The sequence below is a fragment of the Hesperophylax consimilis genome, chromosome 8 (assembly GCF_061612785.1).
Source record: "Hesperophylax consimilis isolate HC1 chromosome 8, BYU_Hcon_1.0, whole genome shotgun sequence".
Taxonomy (NCBI): Eukaryota; Metazoa; Arthropoda; class Insecta; order Trichoptera; family Limnephilidae; genus Hesperophylax; species Hesperophylax consimilis.
In genome coordinates this window covers 9436382-9462732 of record NC_142843.1, presented here as the reverse complement: position 1 = coordinate 9462732, position 26351 = coordinate 9436382, and the positions used below count along the sequence as shown (strand labels likewise).

The following is a 26351-nucleotide window of genomic DNA, read 5'->3' as shown; positions in this document are numbered from 1 at the left end:
TATACATTTTACTAAAGCGATTTTCTTTCAGGATTTTCTTTAGAACAACTTGTCCACCAAGACTTCGGTCTATTTATAGGGAGGAAGTGATTTTCATTTTAACTTTAAAATTTATGAGAAGTGATCGATATTACAGCCATAAATACATTACAAAGCAATCCATCAGAGGTAGTTGGTATTAATTTTATAATTATAATTTATTATTTATCATTCAATTAGCCTTAGTTTTTATAAAGAATTAGCTGATATGAACCCAGCGTTGCTGGGGGACTTATGAATGGCTTGGGTAAAGTTTTAAAGTTGTAAATAATATTACTGTATTTTTTCACTTGATCGTGCCGTGACGTCCTCGGGCGTCCTCGAATCCTTCAACCATTAACTTCAAAATAATACATTCTCCTTACACGATATTTCACCACAGATTATTATTTGATTCCTGTCTTTCTCGGGCGTCACCGACTTTTTCTTCCATTGTCTTCACGTACTATCATCAAATCATCATTTTTAATGTTAAAAAAACTAAATTATTTCGACATTAATTCGACTCGTATTTCTTTTATTTATTCTTATTCGTATCTCATTCTACTTTCATAATATTTTCACGTTATTTATGTTCTATACTTTCATACTATTTTCACGTTATTTATGTTCTATACTTTCATACTATTTTCACGTTATTTATGTTCTATACTTTCATACTATTTTCACGTTATTTATGTTCTATACTTTCATACTATTTTCACGTTATTTATGTTCTATACTTTCATACTATTTTCACGTTATTTATGTTCTATACTTTCATAATATTTTCACGTTATTTATGTTCTATACTTTCATACTATTTTCACGTTATTTATGTTCTATACTTTCATACTATTTTCACGTTATTTATGTTCTATACTTTCATACTATTTTCACGTTATTTATGTTCTATACTTTCATACTATTTTCACGTTATTTATGTTCTATACTTTCATACTATTTTCACGTTATTTATGTTCTATACTTTCATACTATTTTCACGTTATTTATGTTCTATACTTTCATACTATTTTCACGTTATTTATGTTCTATACTTTCATACTATTTTCACGTTATTTATGTTCTATACTTTCATACTATTTTCACGTTATTTATGTTCTATACTTTCATACTATTTTCACGTTATTTATGTTCTATACTTTCATACTATTTTCACGTTATTTATGTTCTATACTTTCATACTATTTTCACGTTATTTATGTTCTATACTTTCATACTATTTTTACGTTATTTATGTTCTATACTTTCATACTAATTTCACGTTATTTATGTTCTATACTTTCATACTATTTTCAAGTTATTTATGTTCTATACTTACATACTATTTTCACGTTATTTATGTTCTATACTTTCATACTATTTTCACGTTATTTATGTTCTATACTTTCATACTATTTTCAAGTTATTTATGTTCTATACTTTCATACTATTTTCACGTTATTTATGTTCTATACTTTCATACTATTTTCACGTTTTTTATGTTCTATACTTTCATACTATTTTCACGTTATTTATGTTCTATACTTTCATACTATTTTCACGTTATTTATGTTCTATACTTTCATACTATTTTCACGTTATTTATGTTCTATACTTACATACTATTTTCACGTTATTTATGTTCTATACTTTCATACTATTTTCACGTTATTTATGTTCTATACTTTCATACTATTTTCACGTTATTTATGTTCTATACTTTCATACTATTTTCACGTTATTTATGTTCTATACTTTCATACTATTTTCACGTTATTTATGTTCTATACTTTCATACTATTTTCACGTTATTTATGTTCTATACTTTCATACTATTTTCACGTTATTTATGTTCTATACTTTCATACTATTTTCACGTTATTTATGTTCTATACTTTCATACTATTTTCACGTTATTTATGTTCTATACTTTCATACTATTTTCACGTTATTTATGTTCTATACTTTCATACTATTTTCACGTTATTTATGTTCTATACTTTCATACTATTTTCACGTTATTTATGTTCTATACTTTCATAATATTTTCACGTTATTTATGTTCTATACTTTCATACTATTTTCACGTTATTTATGTTCTATACTTTCATACTGTTTTCACGTTATTTATGTTCTATACTTTCATACTATTTTCACGTTATTTATGTTCTATACTTTCATACTATTTTCACGTTATTTATGTTCTATACTTTCATACTATTTTCACGTTATTTATGTTCTATACTTTCATACTATTTTCACGTTATTTATGTTCTATACTTTCATACTATTTTCACGTTATTTATGTTCTATACTTTCATACTATTTTCACGTTATTTATGTTCTATACTTTCATACTATTTTCACGTTATTTATGTTCTATACTTTCATACTATTTTCACGTTATTTATGTTCTATACTTTCATACTATTTTCACGTTATTTATGTTCTATACTTTCATACTATTTTTACGTTATTTATGTTCTATACTTTCATACTATTTTCACGTTATTTATGTTCTATACTTTCATACTATTTTCACGTTATTTATGTTCTATACTTACATACTATTTTCACGTTATTTATGTTCTATACTTTCATACTATTTTCACGTTATTTATGTTCTATACTTTCATACTATTTTCAAGTTATTTATGTTCTATACTTTCATACTATTTTCACGTTATTTATGTTCTATACTTTCATACTATTTTCACGTTATTTATGTTCTATACTTTCATACTATTTTCACGTTATTTATGTTCTATACTTTCATACTATTTTCACGTTATTTATGTTCTATACTTTCATACTATTTTCACGTTATTTATGTTCTATACTTACATACTATTTTCACGTTATTTATGTTCTATACTTTCATACTATTTTCACGTTATTTATGTTCTATACTTTCATACTATTTTCACGTTATTTATGTTCTATACTTTCATACTATTTTCACGTTATTTATGTTCTATACTTTCATACTATTTTCACGTTATTTATGTTCTATACTTTCATACTATTTTCACGTTATTTATGTTCTATACTTTCATACTATTTTCACGTTATTTATGTTCTATACTTTCATACTATTTTCACGTTATTTATGTTCTATACTTTCATACTATTTTCACGTTATTTATGTTCTATACTTTCATACTATTTTCACGTTATTTATGTTCTATACTTTCATACTATTTTCACGTTATTTATGTTCTATACTTTCATACTATTTTCACGTTATTTATGTTCTATACTTTCATGCTATTTTCACGTTATTTATGTTATATACTTTCTCACTATTTTCACGTTATTTATGTTCTATACTTTCATACTATTTTCACGTTATTTATGTTCTATACTTTCATATTATTTTCACGTTATTTATGTTCTATACTTTCATACTATTTTCACGTTATTTATGTTCTATACTTTCATACTATTTTCACGTTATTTATGTTCTATACTTTCATACTATTTTTACGTTATTTATGTTCTATACTTTCATACTATTTTCACGTTATTTATGTTCTATACTTTCATACTATTTTCACGTTATTTATGTTCTATACTTACATACTATTTTCACGTTATTTATGTTCTATACTTTCATACTATTTTCACGTTATTTATGTTCTATACTTTCATACTATTTTCAAGTTATTTATGTTCTATACTTTCATACTATTTTCACGTTATTTATGTTCTATACTTTCATACTATTTTCACGTTATTTATGTTCTATACTTTCATACTATTTTCACGTTATTTATGTTCTATACTTTCATACTATTTTCACGTTATTTATGTTCTATACTTTCATACTATTTTCACGTTATTTATGTTCTATACTTTCATACTATTTTCACGTTATTTATGTTCTATACTTTCATACTATTTTCACGTTATTTATGTTCTATACTTTCATACTATTTTCACGTTATTTATGTTCTATACTTTCATACTATTTTCACGTTATTTATGTTCTATACTTTCATACTATTTTCACGTTATTTATGTTCTTTACTTTCATACTATTTTCACGTTATTTATGTTCTATACTTTCATACTATTTTCACGTTATTTATGTTCTATACTTTCATACTATTTTCACGTTATTTATGTTCTATACTTTCATACTATTTTCACGTTATTTATGTTCTATACTTTCATACTATTTTCACGTTATTTATGTTCTATACTTACATACTATTTTCACGTTATTTATGTTCTATACTTTCATACTATTTTCACGTTATTTATGTTCTATACTTTCATACTATTTTCACGTTATTTATGTTCTATACTTTCATACTATTTTCACGTTATTTATGTTCTATACTTTCATACTATTTTCACGTTATTTATGTTCTATACTTTCATACTATTTTCACGTTATTTATGTTCTATACTTTCATACTATTTTCACGTTATTTATGTTCTATACTTTCATACTATTTTCACGTTATTTATGTTCTATACTTTCATACTATTTTCACGTTATTTATGTTCTATACTTTCATACTATTTTCACGTTATTTATGTTCTATACTTTCATACTATTTTCACGTTATTTATGTTCTATACTTTCATACTATTTTCACGCTATTTATGTTCTATACTTTCATACTATTTTCACGTTATTTATGTTCTATACTTTCATACTATTTTCACGTTATTTATGTTCTATACTTTCATACTATTTTCACGTTATTTATGTTCTATACTTTCATACTATTTTCACGTTATTTATGTTCTATACTTTCATACTATTTTCACGTTATTTATGTTCTATACTTTCATACTATTTTCACGTTATTTATGTTCTATACTTTCATACTATTTTCACGTTATTTATGTTCTATACTTTCATACTATTTTTATATTATACTGTATTCTTACATACTTCCTTATATTACTACATAGTCATTTACATTATGTTATGGTCTTAAACATTCTTTAATAATATGTTATTTTATATTCTTTTATATTCTCTCACATTCTTTACGTTAATGTATAGACAATCGACCACCATAACATGGGCAATGGGCATGTGCCTAGCATGGTGGTCGAAAAATCCTCAATGCATGTAACAAACAATTCAATGAATAAAGAAACTTTAAAAAAAAAATCTAGTGCAAAGATAATGCATTAATCTTCCTTGGGTGTCCCCGGTATATTTTACTATTCAAACCACTCTCTAAACACTCCTAACACTAATAAGAACACAGTTTGAGTTTTTCAGCGAAATCGGTCCCATAGTTTTTGAGTGTATAGGGCACAAACAAACATTCATTTATGTATATAGATTTAGATAGATCTATTTCTTATTTATCGTCCCTTCTTCCTAGGAATCCTCGCCTTATAAAAAATGATTTGATAGTTAGAAAGATACTTTAAATACACATAAAAATGTACTATAGTTTTTAACAACAAAAAAAAAATGTAGTCCTATCCATTCGTCCAGAGGTCACAAGGTGTCTGTGACGGCTATAAAAAATATGTAACCATCGCTAATTTCTACGATTTAATTAGTTTTTTCTGTATTACATCGTTTCTTATTGCAGTGCTTTGACTGCCCTTATATTTATGTAATAGGTGTTTACAAAAGAAGCTCGCTTTATCCGCCGTTTTTGACTACATAGTGTAGTGGTCTGCATTTCAATTTTAGCCATGGTACATCTCAATGAATGTAATATGGGCACTGGCTGTGTGAACGGGTGCTAAGGCAGGCTCGCATTGAACTAAGAAGTTGGTTTTTCAAAAGCGGTTTCAAAGAACGCTTACTCCAATAAGGAAGTTGAGTGAAAAATATTTTGACTTATAAAAAATATGTTCATGTAGATCAAAAAATATCGATTCTAAATATATAAATATATTTCTATATTATTATTCTTACAATTAGTTAAACGTTCTTGAAAAAGCATTCAATAGCAATATACTGTATACGCTCCACGATTGGTCGAAAGAATTCTGTCGTCACATGTGTCGTGACTTGTACGTACAACGGAACACCTATGGTGCATCTCTTTCTATTACATGAGAGATGGTCGATTTAGATGAGAGAGGTGTATAGGCCAAAGGTTTATTTGGGTTTGTCAAATATATGTACGTATTTGTTATTATTATTATATGAAATGGATTTCTAAAGATACATATTCGTATAGTGCTTTATAATAATATGTTGTTTATTGCATAACTTAGATGTTTTTATTATTATACATGTCACAAAGCATGTGATACACTTCAGGCCGCCGGCCGCTCAGAAAAGTCTCACAGTGAACTGGGCTGTAAACCGTTATTTTACTTTTGGTCTTTACTTTTCTGCGCGGTGGTCCTGAATTCGCGCGGGGAACGTCAACAAGTAGCGACGGCGATACCGTACAAGTACCGTATCGGGCGTGAAAAGCAAATATTCTAACTTAAAATATTAATTTAACTATGAAATCTTAATCAATTTTCTTTTTTTTTTAATAACATCAATTATAATAGACGGTTAACATTGGTAAAAAAATTACTGGAATTCCTTGTTGAAGAATTAAATTTTTTTCCATACATAATGCTTAAGCGACGTGGTTTTCACAGTTCTAATGACGTCACACTACACCCCGCCTGTTACCGCTCGGATTCCGCTCGTTTTGGCGGGCTTAATAAAATTTAAACTTTGAGAATTAATTTAACTATGAAAACAAACTTTAAAAAAAAAAAAAAAATACCAGTATTTAAGTTTGAATGCGAACATTGATAAAAAAAAATAAAAAAAATGGACTCAACTTCCTTATTAGCAAATTCTATGCCTGCAAAAGATCGGTCCCACTTTTCAAGATTTACGTAAGCTTCGGTTTATGAGACATCTTTATAGATAACTATCTACTTACGTACAACGTACCTACATATTTTAATTTAAAAAGAGATTTCTAACTGTGTAAGAATGGCAAAATATTTACTAAAGCGCTTAGTTGGCAGAATTTTTATTTATCATGAAATCGTTCAGTGGCTTACGGACCCGAATTCAAAGTATTTACATTAGCAGATAATCCTTTATCATCATTTTTATTTGAGGGGTTCGTAATTTCAGGAGTTTACCGAGATACCCCGTTGCTAGATAATTTTATTACGAAGGTAATGCATTATTAAGAAAAAAAAAATTTGAATCGGTGAAGCAGTAACATATGATAGTGAGTTGAAGAACTGTCGACATCAATTATTGTGAACGTGGTCAACTTGTGTACGCCGAGCTGTTCGATATTGAATGGGAACGTACGTACATTTGATCCCTTCGGCACCGGTGCGTAGTCGGGATACACGCCAAACGCGCGCCCAACATTTGTACACAGTTGACACTTGTCACATGAGAACGGGTCGCTTCTACGATTCGTTCTTAAGTTCAACAGCTCGGCTGTGGAACGAACTGCCGGCCTCTGTGTTTCCTCCCTCCTACAACATGGGACTCTTCAAGACCCATGTTCACTCCTTCCTCTCCACAAAAAGACCCTCCACACAGCATCCCCAAAGATGACATAGGCCCTGAGGGAAATTATTTTCTTCAGGGCCTCCTGTGTGGAGTAAATATAAAAAAAAAAAATAAAAAAATATTGTTACATATAAGATTTGTAACAAGGTGTGTGTGCATCACTTTACTTACATCGCATCTATGGTCTTGGTGTGTGAAACCTTTAAGTACCTACACATTGTCATTTTGCTATTGGTCAAATTGACAGCCCTGGAATTCTGACTTGGAGAGTTGCCAAACCTGAGGGAGCAAGGATCTGTGATTTGCATTGGAGCAGCGGGCATTCCTCTTGGCTGAGGTTCTACGAACACATTCGCCAAATTTTCTGAGCATCAGCTTTGCATATACAGCATTGACCATTGGATTGATGGAATCGGATGGCATCTGCCGATCATCATTGGTTAAGAGGGACCCTTTTGGAGATCAGCAGCGTGAGTCTGTTTTGCATTGGACTACAAGATTATTTTTTGGATAAATTATAATCTGGGAGTTGCTGTGAAGAACCGGAATCTACTACTTCGCATCAAGAACGAACTGGTATCACACCTTCATTTTACCTATGCAAGCCCTTTGCCAGACAGTTTATATAGTAGGATGCTAATTAATTTCTTTTTTACTATGAGTGTTTTGTGGTAATACATTTTTAGTACCTATTCTTAAATATTTTTTTTTATTTCTAGATAATAAACCTATCCTTACTTTTATTTGTTGCCACTTAATCCCACGGTAACAATATCAATGCTTTTGGATCTTCCAAGATGGTTACATTGTTTAACTCGTAAAACAGATAAACTTTTTTAGGTTTTTCCTCGGTGGCAATTGGAAGAACCACTCTCCCTTGTACGGGGTTAAATGTTAAACAAATGTTTTTAGACTTTCACAGAGGAGGCTACTAATTTCAGCTGGAGGACAATCCTTGTAAAAGGTTACAAAATTCAAGTATTTCAATTTTTTTTTGCTGATACCCACATAATGATCAACTGTGGATTAGCTAGATTTTCAAAAGTGACAAAAGTTCAAATAATCCGCATTTTATTGGTTATAGTGATCGCCTACCTCAGCGTCTACTGGTTTTGACAAGGGGTGCCAAAGTTTACTCACGCCAGGCGCCGTTTGGGTCAGGGCCGGCCCTAAAGCCACGTGACTGTGATGCAAGCGCAAGTCGCCTACTGATATGCTACTCCTTAAATCTTTTTTCCGTTTTTTCACGGGCAGCCGTGGAGTTAACACGATATAATGAAATATCGGTAGCTAATCACATAATCTCCTGGTATCTTCATTGATTGATGTGGAATAATCCTAACGCAGACATTATCAAGTGTTTACATAGATTATTTTATCTAATACCAACCAATTTGTCTGAACAGGATGTTATTATAAATGAATACTAGTAGTCTAATTATATAAGTGTAATAGTAATAGTAATTTTTATTCATCTTTTTGATGGATTGACTTTTCGAACCTTCGAAATGGTACCTACCATCAAGTACCAATTAATCAGCTTTCAAGTTCAACCGTCTGTATTCGGTCAGTTTTCTTTTCAAAAATAAAAGAACCCACAAAAAATGTTAATTACAAAAAGTCCTGATCAGCTGACAAGCATAATAACCGCTATGCTTGACAATTGATCACACTTTGATTAATAGCTGGAATGGACAGGAATCGGCGTTTAACGAGGGCCAAAAATGATAATTAATAGAAATTAAATCGGCTAAGTAAACTAAAACTTGGTTATATTGGCGTATAGGTAAAGGTGCAGAATGTTCTGTAAATATTTTACATCGTCCAGGCATGCGATTCTGGAGTTAAACGATCAATCGTTTTCGTATGCGCCGTCTTCGAGTGAAAAACTACTAGTCGTCGCGACTAACTTTTTCGAATGTTTCAATTTTACGTATTCTTGAGCGTCGAACGGTCGAAGTTGGTAGAAGAGATGATTATATTGGCACCCCTGTGAATATTGTCTATGTTCCTGATGTTTTTGGGATTTCTATGGTGTGACTGTCAAACAGACAACAGTTATTCGTTATTCAAAATTGCTCAACATGGTGAATTGTAGCCAAAATCGCTGGTAAAATAGCCATTGTAAAATTGTAATAGGATTGTATAACTTTATAAACCTCTTTGCGGGTCTGAACGTTCGCGCGGTAAAACAAAAATTGACAGTTAGACTAGAAATTGACAGCCAATTCCATAGAAACGCCAACAACCTACCACTCGCTGCCCTGTTTCTACTGGTTATACCCAGTAGTTATTGTGTGGAATGACTTTTGACGTTTGGCGTCGAAGTATGTACCTTCGACCAATTTCGGGAATAGCAACGACGACCAACGTACGTACTTTCGACGGCGATTACGAGCGCCCTCGATTCAGGAATAGAGCCCCAGTTCGATAGTATCTTAAGAGGAAGCTACAAGCCAAAAATGTGTATATTCTTGGTATACGTTATATTGTAAGTAATAGGCATTAAAATAGCTTGACTTGATTTCAATCACGAAACTGGTTTTTATTTATTTTGCAAATAATTTTATAATAAAGCAAAAAAGTCAATCAAGTGAAACTGTCACAGATAATCTAAGCTATAAAACTGTATTTTTTAAAGTTGTATCCTTTACGCGTTCATACATTTCTATTGAAAAATTTTTTTTTTTAGTAGTTAACATTTATATTTTTTATTGAGTAATTTATTATTTTATTTGTATTCTACTCAAGCGAAACGATAGAAAAACCTTTAATGTATGTAAAGCATATTTTTTGGTATTCATAATGTACACCAATTCGTTATAAAGGTTAATCAAAAACAGCTTCGCCTTAAGAGGTATATAATTTTTACGAACTGAAAAAATATCTTCTTTTGTCTCGTTATAACACATCCGATTTTTATTTATATGAAATATTAAAAAAGTCAATAGATGTCCCATGTAAATAAAATCGGATATGTTAATCCGAGACACTATCTAGGTTACAAATTAATTTGTTAGAACTTTGTATTCATACAAAAAGATGGCAGCCAAAATATGGGAAAGATAATATTGTTAATTCTGAAATTGAAATAAGAGATCGAAAAAAATAATCAAGCCCCAATGGCCGAGTCGGTTGAGGCATTGTCCCGTTAAGACAAAAATCCTGGGATTGATTCCCATTTGCGACCGTTACGTTTTTATTCTTATGTTTTGGTCTGTTTCACGTTTCGTTTTGATTTATTAGTATTATCTTCTTCTTCAATGAAAAAGCATCTCTTCGACCTTTTTTACTTCTATTAGCAATCGATTACGTACCTAGTTAAAAAAATAGCTGAGCTTTCGTAAGAGCTTAAAAATGTCATTCTACAATCCCCAGAACAATAAAATCTATTTACACGTTATAACATTATTTCCGTGAAAGCATGCCAGGGGAGTGAAAATAAAGGGGTGGTTGTCAAACTTGGACGTTGCTGGGTGGATTTCTCAGGGTGGCTTTTGGCTTTCATGGTTTTCGGGCAGCCAAGTGGTGTTATGATGGCGGGTAAACATCCTTTCTAGGGGTGTAAGGTTGCGCCCTGATTTCGGATGGGGATTAAGGGTGTTTCTGAGAGTTTTTCCGTGTCGCTTTACCCCACACTTAGGGAAACATAATTCAAAAGGTTGTCCTGTTTATTTTTCTAACAATACGAACAGATCAAGTTCGGCCACGTGAAAGGATATCGGTATGAGATATTCGCGTAAATCCCGGCTAGTTTCAAATATTTGAGGGTCGAATGTTAGCGGGTAAACTTATTATTCCATTCATACACTGATAAATAAATGCACACGTGTTTTCAGTGTGTTGGAAGATTCTTGCAACATGGACTAGATCTGAGTCAGTTTTATCCCATCCTTTCTCTTCCCTTCTTCTTCACCACTTCTTGTAGCCTTACATCATTCTCCTAATCGGGAATTGAATATTTTCACTGGCTCCGTTCAATTGCTGGCTATCTCATCAAATATTTTTCTAAACAAAGAGTTTTTTTAAATATGTATTTATTTGAAAATTTAGTACATTTTTACATAATGAACAGTTATAAAAATACAATTACAATGTAGTTAGTGTGTATCAAAAAATCCCACAAAGGCAAAGCCTGTGTGTGGGTATTTTAGTACTAATTATTTATTTATTTATCAACGCCCTACTGGGCTTTTACATAAAGATCATAACATAAATTAAAAACGACAGTAAAACACAAACAATAAAGCATAAAATACAGTAAACCTAAGTTAAGTTATTTTCACAATTAACTTTAAAATAAAATCTTTAAATTTATATACGTGTAATACAAAATAAAAATATATTATATTATTACTCGTTATTTACATGATCCGAAAATTGCTGAACTGATTTGGATTTGTACGGGTCTAGACTAAGAACAAAAATATCAGCGACATCCATACACTCATTGTCCAGCCTATCTACCCTCTCTATAACTGAATTGAATACAAAGTTATTGTTGTGAAATAAAATATTCCATCTCGTATGTTTGGGAGGTTCATGTAGTGACGGCAAACTATTTAATTATCACAATTCTATGATAAGAATAAAACATAAAATTAAGGTGTACATTTTCTTTGATGATAAATAATATAAAATTAAGTTATAAAAGTAGAAACAATAGATGAAATGAAAACAAAAAAATACATAAAATTTGACATTATCAATAGACGTTTTAAACCAGACATAAAATAAGGTATTTACTAATGTTTTTCAAAGGGATGAATATGTTTTCCAATAACAGTATATAAATATGGTGCTATTTATACAATAAAAAAAAACACTGAGTACTACTACATACGACTGTTGACTTATAAGAAAAATAGATCTATTTCGGTGTGTTTATTTTATAACAGTTAATGTTTTGTCGTAACAATGTATCATCAAAGGTTGTAATTAGTGTGTTGTATATTTTAGGGGCAATAAAATTAATATGCCTTTCGGCTAATTTGGTTTTGCAATGGGGTACTGTAAATACACAAGTGGTATGTCTTTGGCTAGAACGGTTATCATTTTTTGTAAAATTGTAAGGACACATGTAAATACATTTTAGATATTGCATGCTATTGTTTTGTCTTAGGTACAAAATATAACTTTAGAACAATTGTTAGGAGGGTTAAGTTTTAATTTATCATACATAATCTTTATAATTCATTTTTCGGTGTGTGATTATTGTAAGTAAATAGTTAAAACTATTTATATTTCTGTTTCTAATTAACTATACAATTTATATAAATAGGCAAGAGTGTGTGTGACTTGATGCGGGCTGGAAGCGTAGATTTGATTTTTATAAACATGACCTTCAAATGAAGAGGAATATCACTGTCTATGTTTGTTTTCGTAAAACTGTTGCAGTTTTAATCCAAAATTGAAGAAATTTTACACGCCTGACCTTCAAACTAATAGTAAGGTCACTATCTACATGAAATTTCGAAAAACTCTGCGCGCCGAAAAAGCAAGGCCAGGGATTTCAGCCGGTCTGTTATAATATAGACGCACAACAAAATCGTAGTTTTTACGTGGTTGTATCGAAATTCTTAGTTAGTTGAGTGGGAATGTGATATCGTCGATATAGCGACGCCAAAATTTTAATTTAAGCACTTTTAAGCCTGTGACAGACGACGCTATAAGCGCGCTTTTTCCTCTTGGATTGGCCTATAGCTTGACATATCGCTCGCCATACATTCCCATTGGGATTGTATTATTTGTCAGCCCCATTGTGTTCGGTTGTATTTTGCGTTTGTCCTAGCGTTGTTCAAAAATAAAACAAATGTGTTTGTAGCCATAAATCAATAACCACATTCATTTGATGACGCGTTTTGCTGTCATTTTTGTGATGTAAATAACATTCATGAATATTGAATATATTGCGGCGGGAAAGTGGTGAATTGTATTTATGCGCGAATGTCCCGTCATTTCTCCATCGGATATAGAAATGTGATTAACGGAAATGCCGGGAAGCGGGCGACAGGTACTATTACTACCCGTACCCACAAGTACGTGCACCCAGAACGTGTATACCGACCCAGAAAAGAGTAGGATGAACCGTAACAAATGGGGATTTTACTCGTGTTATGCATTATTTATTAGGTATTTTCCTAATTATTTATATTTTCCTCTATTTCACCTTTATTTTCTGTATATTTTACCTACCTTAGAAAACTAAAGCTTACCAAATTTAAAAAAAATGTAGGTATATATTGTTTTGTATTATATTTTTAGTAACTACCGTAACACCTATCGTATTTATGTACTCCTTTTTTATGTGAATACCGCACAAGAGTGGCAATTGCCTTGAGCCAGTGAGACTATGGCATCCCCAATTGGGTATGCTGTGTGGCTGAAGGTGTCTTATATTATTTCAAATGATTAGATTGTGATATAAAACAAATGAATATAATAACATTTACTATCGCATGCCGGGACTTGAAACCGCTACCTCCGGATTACTAGTCGACAGCTTTATAAAATAAAACCAATTTACCTAATGACATTTCCGTTCTGCTGGTATTTTGTTGTTATCGACAAGCACAGAGCTGTGAAAAATCACGGGATATTGTAATTCAACTAACTAACCATCGCGTTGTTTCCCCGTAGGGGGAGGCAGAGGGGACGGACCGCCAAACAAATCAGTCTTGGCACCCACTACTTGCCTCATTCACATTCTTACATCGTCTCATACATACTCTTTTGTTATTCTGACCCTTGACATAGCACGACTCAAGTATTTGGTTCACTTGATCGTACCATACACTCCTTTCTGCGTTCAATCGCTGTACATGCCCAAACCATTTAAGCTCCCCTTTCTTAATCTTGCTCACACATTTCTCACACGATCAAACATGATTTTACCACTCATACGCTTCATTATAATTAATTCAATTTTGAAAAGAGAATTAAAAGAATTTTCCCTAAAAAAATATTTTATCCCTTGTTGGTTATCACTTAATTAAAAAAAAAAAATATATATATATATATACAGGCAGAGGCGGCTCGTGACAGAATTTGCCAGCAGTGCATTTCACAAATAATGGTAACATGTAAAATAGGAAAATAAAGTGATTTAAAGGGAACTACATACCCAGTACAAATAATTCATTTGTAGAGAAAATCTATTCGTCGCTCTTTCATTTGAGAAAATTCTTCAATTACAAGATTATTAAAGTCTGGTATAGACGAGATCAAACTTTTTTCGATGCTCATTATTGATAAAGCATTGAGACGATCTTGGGACATAGTATTCCTCAGAAAGGTTTTTACACGTTTCAACGTAGAAAAACACCTTTCGCACTCGATAGTTGTCATCGGAATAGTACAAATTATTTTTAACAGTTTCACTATTTCACTAAAACACTCCACCAAGTTACACTTGTAAAATAATTGTAAAATTGATATTGCTCCGTCAGCATTCGCAAAATCATCTCTAGTTTGTTGGGATTAAATGAACTTCGGTTACTTTTGATAAAATCAATGTTAACCGCAATGTTTTCATTAGCACTCATTTTTAAAAAGCTTTTTGCAGAGCAAAACTCGTAAAAACCGTTAAAACTGTCGCGTCAATCGCCAATAATGAATACTGTCAAGTTTGCAGATATGTAGATCGCGCCGGTAACGCTAGAATATTATAACATTGTTAATTAGTTCGAAATCTGTCAATCCTAACTAATGCATTCCAAACGTTTTACGCATGTTTAAGGTTTTTGATATATATCAGGATGTTTCGGCGCATGCGCCGATAATGCACAGACCAGCTTCTATCTCCACTGCTCTAACACATCAACAGCCGTTATGGGTCTCTACCTGTCTCGTTCATTTCACGGTTCCGACCTCTAGAGACAGTGCCTATAGAAGGTACATGGCATGTCTCGGGCAAAGCCGAAAATGCACGGGTTGATATATTACACTGTTTTTCGCATGCGCGGGAGTCTAGTACAAACTTTGATTGGTAAGAAGATTATAATGATCTGGCGTGAATTCTTGGTGAGTGGATATACGAATTTACATTTCTAACGTATATCGATGTTTGGCAGTGCAGTGCACAAATGCACTAAGGCAGGGACCGCCTCTGTATACAGGGTGTCCGGAAACTCGTAGTACAAGCGGGAAACTGGTGAATCTACATCACATTTGGAGTCGATTTTGTAGTATATTTTTTTTTTATTTGAGCTTTCGTTATCGAGTAAATCGAGTTTGAAGTTGATTTTTTTTTTTTTTTTTTTTTTTTTTTTTAAATCAAATTCTTATAAATTATTACTGAAGATCAAAGTACCCAACTAATTAAAACTATTTGAAAGTAAAACAAATGAAGAAACTCGGATTTGAAGCATTATTTTGAATTTACCCTTCATTTAACCCGGTGTAATTAAAAAATATTTCTGCTCTGCAGGGTTAAAACATCTGTTATTCAACCCTAAACACCAGAAAAAATTTTAACCCTAAAATAGCCGAAAAATATTTTTTTTTGGTTTTTTTTTTTTTTTTTTGAAAATGCTCAAATCAAAAAACTTTATGTTTTTTTGGGTTCCCCATGTGGTGTAGATTCTCCAGTTTCCCGCTTGTACTACGAGTTTCCGGACACCGTGTATATATACATTTAAATTATGAACACGCTGTCAAAACTCCATCCACTGTTAATTTCGTTGTTTTATGATTATAAAAAAAAAAAACTAAGAAAAAGAATAATTTTTAATAATTTTTTTTTAATAAGACGAAAAACTAAGTTTCACCAATCATATCCATCAAATTGTGAACAAAGGTATGAAAACACTAGGCTTCGTATTAAGAACAACTAAAAATAAGGTACTAATGTTTTTCAAAGGGAAGAATATGTTTTCCTTTAAAAACTAAAAACTTTAATTCTTTACGAGCCATTAAACTATTATACGTATCTCTAGTAAGAAGTCTAATTGAATATAACTCAGTAGTTTGGTCTCCATCTTACAAAATTCACATTATCAACATTGAGCGAATACAAAATTTCTACGTTTTATAAATTTTAAATTAAATATCCTTATCGAAGACTTAAAATACAATTTCTTATTAAATACTCTAAAAATACATACATTAGAAGATAGATGTAAAATAAACGATTTAACGTTCTTATTCAAAATACTTAACTCTAAATTCGACTGTTGTGAACTGCAACTTATAAACATACATATACGCACAGTAAGAACACGACAAAATACAATATTCTACAGCAGCACACATAAGCGTAACTACATTGCCCACTCTCCGATACAACGACTTCACACCATGGGAAATCATTACTTGGGTGATGTTGACATATTCAATACCAACTTGGCAAGTTTTGTGGATCATTTAAAACATTTATTTCAACAATACTCCTAAACACATCATGTAAACCTACAAATAGCTGTAATTTTCTGTTTTTGTTTCTTATGTTTGTATGACTTGTTGCATAGCTTTTATCAAATGTAATTTTATTCTTATTTTTTATGTTCCAAAGTATCTGTCAAATTAAAATTATACTACCAACCATGTAAAAGCCCTCTGGGCGTTAAATAAATAAATAAAAATAAATAAATATGTTATCTAGCGTCACATTATTATTTTTGCTGTTTGCACCCTAGAGATCAAATTAATTTGAAATGAAGCCCTCCAAACATCCTACCGTAGAAACACGAATATCTATGTAGGGGAGATAGGTTGGGGGTGCCTAGTAAGTGGTTGGCCATATTAATATTTTTCATAGAAGCCCTTATTTAAATTGATTTGGGTGAATTTATTTAACCCACGAGTGACACGGTAAACATAACTTAGGTAAGTAACGTCGTGGGTCTCCGGGACCCACATGTTTTAAAACTTCTTTAAATAAAAGTTGTATAATTAAATGTACGTTATGTTTTTAAATTAAAAAAGACAAATCTTTAAATTTAAAATTTATATTATAAATGACAAAATCTTTGCGTAAAATTAAAAATGTAATGAAAAATTAAATAAAAACAGTTCTGTTTTCAGCGATGAACATGAAGCATATCTATAAATAACAATTAAAATCTACAAAAATATGTCGTCTTCATTACTCAAAGTGAAGTTTCCTTATAATAAATGACAAATTTAAAAACTAGTTTACACAAAACAACAATAACTTTCAACATAAAATTAATGATTAATAGGTAAATGCAACACGTCTTACACGATCTGGGATTGCATCTTAAATTTATACTTCGTTCTCTCCAATAATAGTCAACGCTCGATAGAGTCTATCTTTGAGGAAAATATTTTATTTAAAGAACTTGGACCGGGTTTTTGACTCGCCATCTTGAAAATTAAACTGGAAAATTAAAATAAAAACAAAAATTAAAAACCCCCGCATTCCCAATTTCTACCGATTTATAACAAGTTTTTCTCTAACTCTTTAAGTTTTTAGGTTCCAAAAAAAAGGTAGTTTCTGTTATGCCAAAACGTTTATTATATGAAATTCCCTCGATAGAAAAAAAATCATAAAGTAAGCGCCGAAAAAGATTAAAAATATGTTTTTTATGTTATTTAATATGTTATAGGCATGAAAAAATTCGCAGTGTATCTTTAAATGCAACTAAAGTATTTGTGAAGAGATTTTTGTTATTTCAAACGAGTCGTGTTTTATTAAATATTTCGCTTAGTTATTATAATTTTTGAATATTAGCGCGCTCCCTCTAACATTCTTATTTATGTATCTCCCTATAAAACCATCTTTGAACGCTTTTTACGGGGCCTTGAGTGACGTGGACCGCCTTTATCGACACTAGCACAACGAGTCTTCCCTCCAATGCGTATTTTGCACAGATAATTTAAAAAAAATAATACCGTCAACATTTTAAAACGTTATGGGTATCATTTTGCACATTAATTTCTTGTTTTGAGATGTTATAGTAGGGCGGCAGAAGGGGAGCGCGCGGCACTGCAATTCATAGCAGGAACTTCACGCGTATTTTTGAAAGTGTAGATTGATTTTATAAATTTAAATACTATTTTAATATAGTTTATGCCCCTGGTCACACGCATTCCATATAGTATATGTAAATATAGGAAGAAAAGCAAAATGAATGATGAATGTAATATATACATTTTTTGTATTATCTTTGCATGTACATAACTGTATTTATGTTTTTGCCATGTCACTTTATAGGTATCTAACTTTTCAATAAAAGAAGCACATGTCTAAAATTCCCAAAGCTGATATTCCTTTCAATTAACACACTTCATGTATTCCTAATAATAATGTTGTGTTACCAAATAGAGCAGATATTAATAGCCACCGTGTTGTACATAATACGCGTCGGCCAGGAATAAAACCAGGCAGCTATATTTAGAAGTTATGTCTGTGTTTCCGCCTGTATGCTTTATCACCTGTCATAATCAGGTGTATTATACTGGTGGAGGTAGCTTAAATTTCTTCATAACAATGGTAGGCATGTCAAAATATTTTATTAGGCGTATTTTGCGATAGAATAAATCTTGAATAATCGTAACTCCTCGTGTGAACACATTTCCTTGTAAATCGTGTAAAGTCCACGTGTGAACACATTTCCTTGTAAATAAGATGATTTGAATAACCGAAGGAATCTTAATCAAACCCCAATAAAACTTCAACAAGATTAGGTTGTCAACAAATGTTATTTTGAATTCTTATTCAAATTCTAATTGAACTCTAATTTGTCCTGCATAATTTGTGCAATACTTAAAATGGCCCTAGCTTAGTAATTGATATCTACATTTAGAAATACTATATTTAATAATGTCAGAAATTTCCTATGCATTCGTTTTTGAATTATTTTGTCCTACTGCAATTTCATCCGTTTCCGCACATTCACAAATTTGGAGCGAAAGTCTCTCTGTAACTGCGGATCAATGAACGCTAGAACTTCAGATTTGAATTTAAGTTTAATTTGTCGAATTGGAAGTGTGTGTTTGGAGAATTCATACAAGTGATGAAAGTACCTACCTACCTATAAAATTATTTTTTTAACAGAAAATTATTTTAATTTCAAAATTGAAACTGATCTGTCGAGAATTCAGACTGATGACACATATTAAAATGAGACACGAAGCGAAAAAAAATCCTCTATTTTTTTACCTCCAATTAGTCCAATAAGACTTCTGATGCTCCCTACGCTCTAAAACCGAACATGGAATCTATCGAATCCGGTCCCCGCGCACTGCCACTTGCGTGATACAGTGGAACTCGTGCCGACGAGATATTCCGTGATATTTCACAGGTCTAAGCTAGTACATTATTATAAAATGTAAATGTGATGTATTATCGGATAGGCTAAAAAAACTTTAGATAGGTAATAGGAATGACCATCAGAGATAAATAACGAAGTTTTTGTAATATTCTTGATATTAGTGTAAGAGCTCGTCCATAGATACCAATGGATTAGTCGAATAGGTTAGATGGATTTAACTGTCTATTAGGTCACCCATAGATGACGTTTGTAGCTGTCTAAGTGTATAATAAAAAGGGTGGTAACCTTAAGCTCGGGGTCCACAATAATATTTGGTAATTTATATAGCGCCGTTTTCGTGAGAAATCACCTCAAGGGCGATGTACAATATTCCAACCGTCTGCTAAATAACATATCAGGGCACTGTATTGTCAATCACATTAAAAGATCAAGTTTTTTTTTTGAGCCGGAGTTTTATTCAATAAAATAGTTTGTGAGAAAACCCGGTGATAAACCAGTTTTTTTACCTCAAAACAATTCAGTAACTTTCAATTTAGTAAGTCGATATTTTTCCTCCCCCTGGATGTATAGTATTAAAATTATACAAAAGTTTCTAATGAATGAAGTGATTTAAAACTGATAAGCTTATTATATAACAATATTAGTAACTCATGAGACAGTAACATAAAATGAAATAGAAACCAAAAAAACAATACTATAAAACTACATTACCTATGGTACTATAATTTGTGGGAATTGACGAAATGCTGTAATAGATTACGTTCATTTCCTTAGATGCAGTCCGTAAATATATCAATTGTTCAAACTTGTTGCTAGATCATGTATCCTATTGGTTAGTGAATGTGTCTTATAAATGGTTTTGTAAGTGTCGCAGAAAAATGTTACATTTTGTCTTTTGTTCCTAGTCGGTACATGAAATTTAATAGTGGCGACGATGGCAGAGCTGTCAATGAAGGTGTGAATGATTATGTAATACAACCAGGTCAGAAATAATTCTCCTGTCGGACAGCATAATTAGATGCAATTGATTAATTACATGGTTAATGTATTCAATTGGATATTTTTCCTCCCCCAGGATGACGGACGACAGTATGAGCGACGACGTGTTTGAGGACGACGACCGGCCGTGCGTGTCCTCGCAGGGGGCGGGCAAGCCTTCCACCGGCTACAGGGATTATGAGCCTCCGCCCGATCTGCTCAACCACTACGCCGCCAAACGAGTCGAAGAGGAACAACCGATACATAAGGTAGGCACATTCTGATCATACTTTAGGAACTTATTGACTGAGCGTAGCGAGCATTTGATCTCTATGTAAATTTGTTTGTTACGTTCCGGTTCCGGTTCAAGATGGTGACCGGATTGGATACTACTTTTTATCTCGCCTTGTATCAGCTGTCAAAAAGTAGATATCATAATCAATATTATAGTGCCTACCGGCCTGAAGAAAGTTTGAAAAATGAATTGTCACTGAGATGGTGACATGTCTTTAGGCAAAATGTTTAATTCCTCAATTGAAATAATTTTTTTTCCGAGTTCAAAATACTAACATAACGGGTAATTTCCTTCTCTTACCCCTCCCCCATCCCTCTACCCACCTCCTCTCCAAAGTTGACCTATATTTTAATTTCTAAATTTACTTTACAATTTCTCATAAGGAAGTGGACATCGTTAACGAAACATAATGATTGAATATTAAAATAGAGTAATGTAAACAATGTTATGTATTTCAAATAAATATAATAGTGTATTCAGGCCTTACAATCAATGTATGAGGGGAACGACTGCGCGGCCCTTTTCATGCAAAACTTAATATTCGATTTGAGGTCAAAAACCAAACAAAACGGAGCAATTTTTTTTAAAATTCAAAGCAATAGCAAATATTCAGTTCGGATGTGTGCTACTTTATTTGTTTGTTTTTTAAATTATAAAATATAGGCCATCAAATAACTAAATTTTTCATGTATTTAGAGTTTTGGTAATTATTTACGAGTTAATTATAATTATTCAAAATATAATTTCGCTCTATTTAGTATACGAATATGATGACATATAAAATAAAAATTAAAGATGACAAAAAAAGTAATTTGATATGCTTAAATTTAAACACAGAAACAACCAATACATTTTATTTTCTTTATTATTAATTCAAACTATAAGGGAAGAATAGATTTTTTTAAATATTACAATAAACTCAGAAAGAAATGCCAAAGATGCCTTCAAAATCATGTAAAATTGAATTCTCTAATGGCCTATGTATGTATATCATATATAAAAAAATAGCACATTATTCAGTTGGGTGGGGTATTTTTGCCTCAAATCCAAATGCATGTTTTGTATGAACAAAGCCGGAACGCATTTGAAGAGACTTATTGACTTACTAGTTGGAGACGCCTCACGTGCGTTGTGTGGAGTGTCCTTAAAATGCTAATAATTGTAAAATATCTTTATGGCACCATTTTAATCCAAATAATATAAATTACAATTTTTGTGAGTATTTTATTTTCAATATATTCGAATATTTTTCCTGCTGCAGGTACATTTTATAAACAATGTATTTCAATGTAACCAAAGCACTTAATATTTTTACTCTCTTTTATGTTATGTACACACGAATTCAATTTTTAGTAACGTCTTCGTATTTGACTTTGGATTGTATCGTAAACGCTCCAACAATTTGATTTAAATTGAACAGTTCTAGGAAACCCTCGTTTGCAGTTTGCCGCTTCAGTTGATTCAATTAAACCTAATTTTCGTAGTTTTAGGACCCAGCATGTCATATTATCAATAGAAATTAATAGCAAAATTAATTAAGATTCGATGAAATTCAATTTAATTGTTTAATATTACTTTATTTTGTTTGATTTCACGCCTTGCCAGAACAGAATCCTAATGAAATATCTAAAATTATACAAAAGTTTCTAATGAATGAAGTGATGTAAAACTGACAAGCTTATTATAAAACAATATTAGTAACTCATGAGACAGTAACATAAAATAAAATAGAAACCAAAAAACAATACTATAAAACTACATTACGTACGGTACTATAATTTGTGGGAATTGACGAAATGCTGTTATAGATTACGTTTATTTTCTTAGATGCAGTCCGTAAATATATCAATTGTTGAAACTTGTTGCTAGATCATGTATCCTATTGGTTAGTGAATGTGTCTTATAAATGGTTTTGTACGTTTCGCAGAAAAATGTTACATTTTGTCTGATGTTCCTAGTCGGTACATAAAATTTAATAGTGGTGACGATGGCAGAGCTGTCAATGAAGGTGTGAATGATTATGTAATACAACCAGGTCAGAAATAATTCTCCTGTCGGACAGCATAATTAGATGCAATTGATTAATTAAACTTACATAGTTAATGTATTCAATTGGAATTTTGAGTTTAAAATTTATGTACCTACCTAAGAAATTTGTTCTAAGGTTTGTTATATATTGTAAGATTGAACTTTGTACAAAAGGGACCAAATTGTTGAATTAATTATACTCCACTTGACTTGTTTAGGTATTTATAAGATAAATAAAACTTTTGACTGTGATCTGTGCTTTGTAGGATCGCCAGACCCAAAGAAAAGACCATAATTAATTGGCATAGAATTTGTGATGAAATGGAAAATTCGTAAAGGTTTAACTTTAAATTGAAAAGAGTTCCAGTGAAAGGCCAGGCATTGAAAAATCATTTCTATTCCAGAAAACAGAATTATTATTTTCTACAACTTGTTTATACTTTGCGGCGGGGGTTTTGTTCCAATATTCCTACAAGCTGTTGAAAATGAGTAAGTCTTTGGTTAAATTTTATTCATTTACTTACGAAAAATTCCCATCTATAAAACTAAGTGTTTTATTATTGTACTTGCTCGCAACGCAATCAAAAATATAGTAAACATAGGCATAGAAAATTCAATAAAATTTTATTTGATTTAAAAAATTTTACGGTACCCACCTATTTACATAATCTTACTATCCCAATGAGAAACTAATAGCATTGCTTAAAAAAATCATTCATTTTTCACGTTTGATATTAAAATTTTATTATTTAGAAATAGTAATGTTTATTTTAAATACATAAACAGGAAAGATACAAAAGCGATGAAAGTACTGAAGGGTTAAATTAATATTTGCGTTCATATTTTTTGGTAATCTGACGCTCCAAACGACGCATATTCTTAACAACCGGTTCGAACAAAACGGTTCGAAGCAAGCCGGTTCGAAAAGACGACACCACTACTTTGTGCTCATTATATTACGAAAACTGGAAGCCCCCAGGAATTGTTCCGCCCCATTGCATCCCAATGGAAAGATGGCTGTTTTATTATTTGATTTTGTCCTTAGTTCAAACTTCGAAGATATAATTGAATCTTTCATTTGAAAATAAGTTTGTTATTAGTTCTTCTATTAATACAAGAAGAGAAGGTACTCGATAAATTGTATTAACATTTCCCTACTAACTTGTTTTATTTTTGAGAATTTCTTTTTTTTTTGAGATTTTTTTTTTTTTTTTTAATTTCGTTTTTATAGTTAATTATTTAATATTAATAATGTGTTTATTTTTTATTTTAATCCTTTATACGCCAATAGAGCTTTTAAATTGGGTAGAAGGAGAACACTTACTGATATTAAAAAATGTTAATTTATTAAAAATCAATGGGTAAATTACTCGTTTTTTGTTGTTGTTTAAAACGAGACTGCAGGCCTTTAACGAATGAATTCCTAACAGACTATCAGTAAAAAGCGAATGTTTTATGAGGACAACGGAACACATGTTCATACAAATACTAATATTGTCGCATTCCGTCATGAAATATATTCGACCATGACTGGTCTATCTATTTTGGCTGAGTTGGCATGGCGTTTGGGTCCCACCCAAGCGTCGTGCGTTCAATTCCTCTGCTGGCTCAAAGTCCTCCATCATGACACAAGCAACATTTTTCGTTTACTGTGGTGGCAGTAGATTTTAAAATATTTCCAGGTCATTCGTAACCTGGGAATGTTTGTCTTTCTTTTAAAAATAACAACTCTTTATTATATTTATTAGAAAAAGAACACGTGTTATTGATATATTCTGAATGACTAATATTTTATCAGGAAATATCATTTTTCTCCACGTATCTACGTGAAATGGTTACAAGTTTTTAAACAGGTGTAAGTAATAAACAGTATTTGCATTTGCAGGGAATAATTAATTACAATCAAAATAATTACAACTTGTTAAAAATGGATTAACATAAATTATCAGATTAAGATTATTTCTATTATTTTGACGGGAAAATGTGTAAACGTGTTTTTTAAAAAGCGGATTCGTTATTTTAAGAATGTCGATGTCATTAAATTAGTAAATTCGTTTGTTAAAGTGTGTAGACGAGGATTTATGAATTTGCTTGGTGATTTGATTATGAACGTTGACAAAAGGTCCGAATTTGCTTAGTGATTTATTTGTGAACTTTAACAAAAGGTCCGAATTTGCTTAGAGATTTGTTTGTAAACGTTGAAAAAAGATCCGAATTTGCTTAGTGATTTGTTTGTGAACGTTAACAAAAGGTCCGAATTTACTTAGTGATTTGTTTGTGAACGTTGACAAAAGGTCCGAATTTACTTAGTGATTTGTTTGTGAACGTTAACAAAAGGTCTGAATTTGCTTAGTAATTTGTTTGTGAACGTTGACAAAACGTAATTATTTCTTATCCTTAGTGTTTCAAGTTAGTACTCTTATCTATTATAGACTAGACTTAGACAACAGTCGAGCTCCGAAATTACAATTTAAAAAAGAAGCTTAGGTCACTTATCTATATGTGTGTATTTTAAGGTAGGTATTTATAAAGAAAAGTGTAGTGCATTCCAAGGGAATATTTAACTTTAATTTAATACATCGCAAGAATTTCGCAGAGTATTTACTATTCGATGTTAATTTAATTGTTAGGTGATGAAACGACGGAATTGTACTCTAATTGGCAACGAACTAACGAAACAAATAATTTTCATGACATTAAGTGAATTCAAGTTTTTAATGTATCTCAGTAAAAAACCTAATTTTATAATGCGATTGTGATTGTATTTACATATTCAAGTTTTTCATATAACTCCGAGAGCTCTAATTTAAATTATTATCTCCAGTTGTATATTGTCGATTGAATAATTGAATAATAATGGAAATTTTGATAGAATGTTTTATAATTAATGTAAGTTATATTGTTATTCAAAGTAAATAAAAACTTCATTTCCTAGCCAATCAAGTGTCCACCCAGTTTTGTGGAAGTGAAGTTACTCGCTAATAAATAAAATTAACTTCGCGCATCCGGGATACACCGGGAAACTAACACAGAATTATTTATTACTCTGCGATTATCGGGAAATAAACGTTTTTAAAATCTAATAAATATCCTTATTGGCGGGATTTGCATATCATATTTTCAATATTTTTTCAGTTAATTTTTTTTTATATTTTGTACAGAATGAAAGGGATATTAATTATTAAAGTAGTTATAATAATAATTATTATTATGGGATAATTTTTTTGGCACCGCTTAGGTGAAAAATCACACCAACTGCACTGTGTCAAGAAAATACTTATCTATATTTTGAGCTAAAACTGTTTTCTTAAAACAC

General features: G+C 31.1%; 1 protein-coding gene across 1 annotated transcript in view; it reads left to right on the top strand.

The window, feature by feature from the left end:
• Rab26 (RAS oncogene family member Rab26) overlaps positions 1-26351 on the top strand; it is a 201505-nt gene that overhangs the window by 59413 nt on the left and 115741 nt on the right. Inside the window, exon 2 of the mRNA XM_089634427.1 lies at positions 20810-20981. Within this exon, the coding sequence (XP_089490553.1) occupies positions 20811-20981 (171 nt within the window). The 5' untranslated portion in view covers position 20810. The remainder of the gene's footprint in view (positions 1-20809; positions 20982-26351) is intronic.